At 43.8% G+C, this 10,000-nt stretch overlaps 1 protein-coding gene across 1 annotated transcript in view; it reads right to left on the reverse strand.

The window, feature by feature from the left end:
* Positions 1 to 10,000, reverse strand: part of epha10 (EPH receptor A10) — a gene marked incomplete at both ends in the record, with an annotated part of 180,585 nt that overhangs the window by 26,325 nt on the left and 144,260 nt on the right. The window contains 3 exons of the mRNA XM_080526686.1: positions 5,253 to 5,361; positions 6,294 to 6,543; positions 8,031 to 8,155. Coding sequence (XP_080382812.1) covers positions 5,253 to 5,361; positions 6,294 to 6,543; positions 8,031 to 8,155 — 484 coding nt within the window. The remainder of the gene's footprint in view (positions 1 to 5,252; positions 5,362 to 6,293; positions 6,544 to 8,030; positions 8,156 to 10,000) is intronic.

Consider the following 10,000-nt stretch of genomic DNA (forward strand, 5'->3'; position numbering starts at 1 on the left):
CTATGTGTCTGTCTGTCTATGAGTCTGTCTACCTGTCTGTCTGTCTGTCTATGTGTCTGTCTGTCTGCGTGTCTGTCTGTCTATGTGTCTGTCTGTCTGTCTGTCTGCGTGTCTGTCTGTCTGTCTGTCTGCCTGCCTGATGTTTCTCTATGTGTCTGTCTGTCTACCTGTCTGTCTGTCTTTCTGTCTGTCTGCCTGTCTGTCTATGTGTCTGTCTGTCTACCTGTCTGTCTGTCTGTCTGTCTGTCTATGTGTCTGTGTGTCTGTCTGTCTGTCTTTCTTTCTGTCTGCCTGTCTGTCTATGTGTCTGTCTGTCTATGTGTCTACCTGTCTGTCTGTCTGTCTGTCTGTCTGTCTATGTGTCTGTCTGTCTGCGTGTCTGTCTGTCTATGTGTCTGTCTGTCTATGTGTCTGTCTGTCTGTCTGCATGTCTGTCTGTCTATGTGTCTGTCTGTCTGTCTGTCTGCCTGCCTGTCTATGTGTCTGTCTGTCTGTCTAGTCTATGTGTCTGTCTATGTGTCTGTCTGTCTAGTCTGTCTATGTGTCTGTCTGTCTGTCTATGTGTCTGTCTGTCTGTCTATGTGTCTGTCTGTCTATATGTCTGTCTGTCTATGTGTCTGTCTGTCTATGTGTCTGTCTGTCTATGTGTCTGTCTGTCTGTCTATGTGTCTGTCTGTCTGTCTGTCTATGTGTCTGTCTGTCTGTCTGTCTGTCTGCGTGTCTGTCTATGTGTCTGTCTGTCTGTCTGTCTTCTGTCTGTGTCTGTCTGTCTGTCTGTCTGCGTGTCTGTCTGTCTATGTGTCTGTCTGTCTGTCTGTCTTCTGTCTGTGTCTGTCTATGTGTCTGTCTGTCTGTCTGTCTATGTGTGTGTCTATCTAGTCTATGTGTCTGTCTGTCTGTCTATGTGTCTGTCTGTCTGTCTGTCTATGTGTCTGTCTGTTTATGTGTCTGTCTGTCTATGTGTCTGTCTGTCTGTCTGTTCTTTATTCGTCTCGTTCCACCAACAGTCCATGTCTAGAGCTCCTTTCTTTAGTTCTATTTCACTCTTTTTCTTGTGTGTGGGAGTGTGTGAGGAGGTGAGTGTGTGTGTGGGAGTGTGTGAGGAGGTGAGTGTGTGAGGAGGTGAGTGTGTGTGTGGGAGTGTGTGTTGGCATGTACGGTATGAGTCGGGCTTGCTTAAGACTTGGACAGGTGACAAACCGCCGTGCTGGAAGAGCTTGTGGAAAACAACTCTCCCTGCCGCTGGACTGAATAAAACATCACATGACTTATGTGCTCTTTACAAAACGCAACTTCTTGATAGAGTGTCTCACAGCAGAACGATTAAGTATCACAATGGTATTGTAGAGCACTCGCTTTGAATCATGGGATCTCTCTCACACACACAAACACACATACACGCACACACACACACACACACACACACACACACACACGCGCACACGCACAGACACACGCACACGCACAGACACACACACAGACACACAGACACACAGACACACACACACACACCTTAGAAATGAAAGTGATATAGCGGACAATACTAAGGGGCATGATGTACATAATTCACCTGTGTGTTTCGGGTATGAGGAATTGTGTGCGGGCACTTTAATGCCGGTCACTGAGGTGTGACGTATGGGGTTATAGGTGAGATATAAGGAAGTGTTGTGTTTGGATATGTAGGCTATGTCAACAGTTAAATAAATGCCGACGCGGTTGGCTTTGTACTGGCACCAAGTCTTCTACAGTGAGTGTGATATGAGTGAGAAACAACCCATATTAGAAAGAACATCAGAAACTCTCGACCACCTGATATGATCATGTACATTAACATGACATTAACATACATGTAAAGCAAAGCTTACTGTATCCGCAATGCATGTGCCTCCACACTACAGACATACAGAGTTAAACACTGTATTTGAAATGTGTCTTTAAATGTGTCTACGGTATTTTAAAATCTTAGATGATCAGAATCCTCCTCGAAATCTCTAAGAGAAGTTTATTATGTGGAAGAAAAAAGACAAGTAAAGAATTCCTCAGGTCCCTAGTGATAGAATAAAAGCCCAAATACAGCTGTCCTTTATGTACTTTAACCATACGATGTTCCATGCACCTTGGCCAGCGGTGTGTGAGTGTATGACAGTGTGGTGATGAACACCATGGAGCTTTTCGTGGGCAAAGGCAGACACTGCCAACTTCTAAGCTCTACATTAACTTCCCTGGCAAACAACTTGATTGAAAAATGGAACCATGTAAAAAAAAACGAGACAGGAGTTTTCCGCACGGGGAGAGTGTAGCGGCCCTCATTCTTGTGTGTGTGTGTGTGTGTGTGTGTGTGTGTGTGTGTTTAGTGCCTTTATGAAAAACAATGTGTGGTCACTTTTGTCCATGGAGAGCTTTATTGTGCAGCTTTCCAATATCCATGTTGAACCCCCGGCCAACACGTTCATCTTAAAGTCAGACAGAAAAAAGTAAAGCAGACAGGAGCTTCCTGCCCAGGCAGAGCAACACGCAGGGAACCACTGATGAACAACCCTCACTTAGACTAGACTAGATTAGATTAGATTAGACTAGACTAGACTAGATTAGACTAGATTAGATTAGACTAGACTAGACTAGACTCCACTAGACTAGATTAGATTAGATTAGACTAAACTTTATACTTTGTAATGGTCTTCACATTACTTGGACATACTTTTTATCTATTTCTATTTAAAATAATAATAATAATACACGTAACACGTAACCTACCTTATTCAATGTATACACAAAATCGATTACATTGATGGAACTATTTTAGTCAGGCTTACATGTGGCATGTTATTTAACTAGACTCACTTTTTGTCCTCATCTAGGATGTGAACTCAGAACCTTGCATGCCATCAGGTCAGTGTACACAGGCATCTAATGCACAGTGGGGTGCAAGTATTTGAGCAACCCTGGTTTAAATGTCTGTTACAATTAATCTCCAAGTGATTGAAAGCAAACCTGAACACTGCTACAAAGTTAAACATGACACCTTTCTGCAAATGTTAAAGCAAAGTTTATTTTTATTTTTTAAATGATAAAAAAGAAAAAGGGCCCTGTGCAAAGGTTTGGGAACCCTTTTGGATTATTCTTTGTTACCTTTTGAGAAGATGATTACTAAGGCCCAGACCAAGGTGATTCAGTTGTTAGGGCTTCAGTGAGTCAGGTGAATATAATTCCAGGGTTGTACTATATATTCTGAAGTAACTCCATGCCTTCTAAAGTATCCGACTGCGGTGGCGGTTGTGTCTGGTGTTAAAAACCATGGGTTCCTCTAAACAGTTGTCCAAGGATGTCAGAATGAAGACAGTTCACTTCCACCATCAAGAAGAAGGCTACAAAAAACTCTCACAACGTTTCAAACTTCCCATTTCCACTGTCAGAAACATAATCAGAAAATGGAAAATAAATGGAACAATTGTCAAGACAAGATCTGGAAGACCAATATTTTTTTTTAGATAGAAAAGTCCGAGATCTGGTGAGAAATGCTCAGAAGAACCCACACATCACTGCAAAAGAGCTGCAAAAAAGAGTAGCAGACACCGGTCTAGTTGTTCACAGGACAACAGTACAGCGTACCTTAAACAACAAAGACCTACATGGCAGAGTTGCCAGAAAGAAGCCTTTCCTACGACCTCAACACAAAATGAAGCGTCTGAAGTATGCAAAAGAAAACCTTGAGAAACCTGAAGCCTATTGGAACAATGTGCTTTGGACTGACCCAAATGTAACTTTTTGGCCACAACCAAAGTCTCTAATAGACAGACGTTCTGACAGATGTTCTGACAGACGTTCTGACAGACACTCTGACAGACGCTCTGACAGACTCTCTAGCAGACTCTCTAACAGACAGATGTTCTAACAGCCTATATTTGCAGTGAATTTATAGCGCTTAGATTATGGATCATAAAACTCATAACTGCTGCAGGTATAAGAAGTAAAAAGATAAAACAATAACAATCATAAAATAAATAAAAAGATAATAGTTAATGGCATAGATGGAGTGTTAGTGTTTAACCATAACTGCTGCAGAACATAAAGGTTGTTAGCTTAGTTTTAAATACTTGTAAGGTTTGTGCTTTGGACTGACTAAAACAAAATGTATTTTTTGGCCACAACCAAAGAAGGTATGTTTGGAGAAAAAAGGGTGAAGCATTTGTAGAGAAGAACACCTTGCCAACTGGTGGATCCATTATGCTTTGGGGTTGTGTAGCAGCTTTTGGGTTGTGTAGCTGGGGGCACAGGCAGTATTGTGTGGGTGGAAGGAAGAATGGATTCCACTAAATATCAAGACATTATAGAGGCTAATGTTCAAAGGTCAGTCCAAACAAATTTAAGTTGAAGAGAGGTTGGATATTCCAGCAAGACAATGACCTGAAGCATACCTCAAAATCAACCATGAAGTACCTCCAGGAAAGACGGAGGAAGGTTTTTGGAATTGGCCATCACAGTCAATTTAATATTATTGAAAATCTGTGGAGAGATCACAAACATGCCGTGCCGAAGAATATTTCTGAGCTAGAGGTGTTCTGCCAGGAAGAATTCCAAAAACAAAAATTGAAAGACTCTTAGCTGGCTACAGGAAGCGTTTGCAAGCTGTTATAGTTGCCCGAGGAGGAGTTACAAAGTACTAGCTGACAGGGTTACCTTTGATACATGTTCATACAATGTTTCTAACATACCAGAGAAACAACTAAGTGGAACAGTGGATACTAATATTAAAACTGACACCTCTGGGATGTTAACATTCAAATATAATAAAACAACCCATTGGATCCGTTCCACTTCCAAAGACAGCTGCCCTCAAGCTCTGTGTTGAAGCTCTTCATCCCAGCTCTGAGCTCAGTGATGAACATGACTTTAAGCTCAGCTGATGAACATGGCTTTAAGCTCAGCTGATGAACATGGCTTTAAGCTCAGCTGATGAACATGACTTTAAGCTCAGCTGATGAACATGGCTTTAAGCTCAGCTGATGAACATGGCTTTAAGCTCAGCTGATGAACATGGCTTTATGCTCAGCTGATGAACATGGCTTTAAGCTCAGCTGATGAACATGGCTTTAAGTTCAGCTGATGAACATGGCTTTAAGCTCTTCTCATTGTCATGCCATGCTTTCAGAGGGAGAGTGGTTTTCGTCATTGAGTTAATGCAATCAGGATTATAATGGAGACGCATGTATGTGTGTGTGTGTGTGTGTGTGTGTGTGTGTGTGTGTGTGTACCTTCTCCAGATGAGCAGGCCCAGGCCCAGGGACAGCAGCATGATGAGAGCAGCCACAGACACCACAGAGATGATCACCACTGGGCTCTGTTCACTGGACGCCAGGGCCACTGTGGAACACACACACACACGCACACACACACACACCGTTAACCCACACACACACACACACACACACACACACGCACACACACAGATGGCAAAAAAGAGATCCTATCAGCATGCAAAAAGAGGAACCATTTCACAGCTCGGCTCAAATATCCTGAAGCTTCACACGTATTACACCACAGACACGTGACTCTCTCTGTCTCTGTCTCTTTCTCTCTTTCTGTCTCTCTGTCTCTCTCTCTCTGTCTCTTTCTCTCTTTCTGTCTCTCTCTTTCTTTCTGTCTCTTTCTCTCTTTCTGTCTCTCTCTCTCTGTCTCTCTGTCTCTTTCTCTCTTTCTGTCTGTCTCTCTCTCTCTGTCACTCTGTCTCTGTCTGTCTCCCTCTCTCTGTCTCTCTGTCTCTGTCTGTCTCTGTATCTCCGTCTGTCTCTGTCTCTGTCTCTCTCTCTCTCTCTCTCTTTGTCTCTCTGTCTCTCTGTCTCTCTCTCTGTCTCTCTGTCTCTCTCTCTCTTTCTCTCTTTCTGTCTCTCTCTCTCTCTGTCTCTCTGTCTCTTTCTCTCTTTCTGTCTGTCTCTCTCTCTCTGTCTCTCTGTCTCTGTCTGTCTCTGTATCTCCGTCTGTCTCTGTCTCTGTCTCTCTCTCTCTCTCTGTCTCTCTGTCTCTCTCTCTGTCTCTCTCTCTCTCTCTCTCTCTCTCTGTCTCTCTGTCTCTCTGTCTCTCTCTCTGTCTCTCTCTGTCTCTCTCTCTGTCTCTCTCTCTCTGTCTCCGTCTGTAGCCAACAGGACGTCTCGCTGTGTGGGCTGGCTGCACGCCTACGCGGCCCTATCCCAGGCTGCACGCCTACGCGGCCCCTTTCCAAAGCTGCCTGGCAGCGTTGGAGGGAAGAGCGGAGGAAAAAACATAAACAAAAGGAGGAGGAGAAGGCGGGCACTCACACTCGCCAAGCGTCTGTAGCTCGAGGGGGGCACTGTAGGCTCCGTAGTCGATATGGGAGGAGGAGGAGGAGGAGGAGGAGGAGGAGGAAGAGGACACAGAGGAGGAGAGGGGAGACGAGGAGAGGGAGGAGGGGGTCGGGGAGGAGAAAGGGCGGATGAGGAACACGTAAGTGGTGCCGGGTTTGAGGTTGTTGACGCCGATGCGTGTGGCAGCTGTCTTCACCGTGGAGTAGCTCTGGTCTTTTTGTTCCTGAACGAGAAAGGATGGGGGGGGGGGGGGGGGGGGTGGGGGCGGGGGGAGAGAAGAAGGGGAGGAGAGGGAGAAGAGTCCGTGAAACATTGTCACGTCACAACTCTTGAAGCGTTGGTCAAAAAGTGTGAGGCTGTCTGTGTACACAGTCCACTAACTTGGCTTTGTTCCTTAGTTCTTCTAACTGTGTGTCCCTGGGAGGGAGAGGGGAGAGCCTGGGAGTGTCTTAAACATGTGATACTCACGATCCTTTTGTGTGGATTAATGCAAAAAAGCGTGTTGGTATATTAACTCAGAAGAAAACATATAAAGATAATTCCTTGTTGTGAATCTCTCTGAATGAGAGCATCTGCTGAATGACAAACATCATTGTTTTAAACATGTAACAATGGGAATGGAATGTCAAACCTTCACGGTGTGCAGGGATCCTCTTTACCAAAAGCCTGTTATGGGAATATGGGAATCATATGTGTATATGTACTGTATGTGTGTGTGTGTGTGTGTGTGTGTGTGTGTGTGTGTGTGCATTCATGCGTGTGTGCCTACTTTGCATGTGCTGGTGTGGTAATGATGACTGTACTCTTTAATGCTGCCGTCCATGTACATGAATATACATGACCTGTGGCTAACGCTAACGCTAACCCTGTGGAGACACTTAACACCCGGAGGAGTGAAGACCTGTGTGACGAGTGTGACGGGATGACACTCAGAGAGGCGTGTGACGGGATGACACTCAGAGAGGCGTGTGACGGGATGACACTCAGAGAGGCGTGTGACGGGATGACACTCAGAGAGGCGTGTCTGTGATGGAGCGATGTTCCAGAGGTACCACAGAGTTGAGTGGCGAAGGTTGACTGAATGGAACCAAGTGGCCTTTTACAGTGTAATAGAGGAGTGTGTTACAGTGTAATAGAGGAGTGTGTTACAGTGTAATAGAGGAGTGTGTTACAGTGTAATAGAGGAGTGTGTTACAGTGTAATAGAGGAGTGTGTTACAGTGTAATAGAGGAGTGTGTTACAGTGTAATAGAGGAGTGTGTTAGAGTGTAATAGAGGAGTGTGTTACAGTGTAATAGAGGAGTGTGTTACAGTGTGATAGAGGAGTGTGTTACAGTGTAATAGAGGAGTGTGTTACAGTGTAATAGAGGAGTGTGTTACAGTGTAATAGAGGAGTGTGTTACAGTGTAATAGAGGAGTGTGTTACAGTGTAATAGAAGAGTGTGTTACAGTGTAATAGAGGAGTGTGTTACAGTGTAACAGAGGAGTGTGTTACAGTGTAATAGAGGAGTGTGTTACAGTGTAATAGAGGAGTGTGTTACAGTGTAATAGAGGAGTGTGTTACAGTGTAATAGAGGAGTGTGTTACAGTGTAATAGAGGAGTGTGTTACAGTGTAATAGAGGAGTGTGTTACAGTGTAATAGAGGAGTGTGTTAGAGTGTAATGTGTATGTGTGTTTACCTTCTCATAGTACAAGACAGAGTGTGTTTACCTTCTCATAGTACTTGATCTCGTACTCCGTGCGGCTGACGTTGGGGTAGGCGGGCTGTCTCCACGCCAAGGTCACGCTACGCTGGTCAATCTTCTCCGCACGCAACTCACTCACCAGAGAGGGCGCTAGAGAGAGAGACATAATCATAATTGCTTTTATTCCATCTTACTGTATAAGTACACAAGGCAAGGCAAGTTTATTTGTGTAGCACATTTCATCCAACAGGGGCAATTCAAAGTGCTTTACATACAGCATTAAAAAATACAGCAAGAGGAGGATAGTAAGAATTCTTTTTTTTATTTTGTATAAATAATTAATTTAAAGTAAATAGACAAAACATTTAATAAGATAATAGTTAATGGATAAAAATACATAGAAGTGTTAGTGTTTAATTATAACTTCTGCAAAACATGAAGGTTTTTAGCTTAGTTTCAAATATGTTTAAGGTTTGGGCCTGTTTGATTTGTTCGCTGAGTTTGTTCCAGCAGCATGCGGCAGAGTGACTAAAAGCTGCTGCCCGGTGTTTTTTGTTTTGTTGTTTTCACTCTTGGAATGATTAGCTGATTAGTCTCAGCAGACCTTAGGGGCCTTGCTTGCTACAGTATAGGGTGAGAGGAGATCTGATATGTGTTTGGGTCCAAGACCAAGACTCCACAAGAGTAGAATTCTTTGGCTTTGGTTCCTCCACATTGACATTGCAGCATTCAGATACAGGGAAACAACACAACAATAACACAGTAATAATAAGCAAGCAAGCAAAAAAATAAAGTGGCCTTTTGTTAAAGAGGGAGGGAGACGAAGGAGGAAGTCAAGAAAGGGAATGAAACCAAGTTCTATTGTGAGACGACTCTGTCCGACTCATTAAAGTTAGATGATGTTGGCGGACGCACGTCTGAGTCTGGGGTTTGACAGACACATCCATACACAAACACATCTGGGTCTTGATGGATGGAGGGATGATTCCTCCAATCTCCAGGCCCCAGACTCAATCCATCTCCTAACAGGGTTTTTCTGACTCAATACAGTGAAACACAAAAGACTGACATGGATTTTTCCATTCGCGATTCAACATTATTGAACCCATATCGAGCCACATACACAAGAGTGCCGGTGAATTTATAAGTTTGAAGTAAAGAAAAAAAAAAGAAAGTTTGTTGCTCAAATATCCTGAAGCTTCACACATAATATTATTACACCACAGACACGTGACTCTCTCTGTCTCTCTGTCTCTGTCTCTGTCTCTGTCTCTCTCTCTCTCTCTCTCTCTCTCTCTCTCTCTCTCTCTCTCTCTCTCTCTCTCTCCCTGACAGGTACCACCTCTAGACACACTGAACACTCCTGTCACTCTGGTCTAATTAAGACCTAATGAACCAGAGAAAGCTGGGACTCACATCTCTGAAGGAACAATTAAGTGCAGTTCGCTTTATCAGTCAAACGCCATTCATAATAAAGACCGCTCCGGGTCAGATCCATGGTGTTCCTCAGGAGGTCAGTGTGTTTTCTGTCCATCTTCCTGCGCCACGTTTGGCTGTGTGAGATTCCAGTGTCAAGTGTTCTTTCTAAAGACCTCTCTCTCTCTCTCTCTCTCTCTCTCTCTCTGTCTCTCTCTCTCTCTGTCTCTCTCTCTCTCTCTCTCTGTCTCTGTCTCTCTCTCTCTCTCTCTCAATACAGCGATTATTATCTTTACAATAGGGATTCTTTGATTCTCAATACAGCGATCTTCTTGTCAGCTAACAACCAGCGTGTCCCGTCTCTCCTTGTCTGGTCAACATCACAACAACACACACAGCACTATGTCAACAACACAACACACACAGCACTATGTCAACAACACAACACACACACAGCACTATGTCAACAACACAACACACACACACACAGCACTATGTCAATAAGACAACAACACACACAGCACTATGTCAATAACACAACACACACAGCACTATGTCAATAAGACAACAACACACACA

The sequence above is a fragment of the Nansenia antarctica genome, assembly GCF_963989245.1.
Source record: "Nansenia antarctica genome assembly, chromosome: 3".
NCBI classification, from domain to species: Eukaryota; Metazoa; Chordata; class Actinopteri; order Argentiniformes; family Microstomatidae; genus Nansenia; species Nansenia antarctica.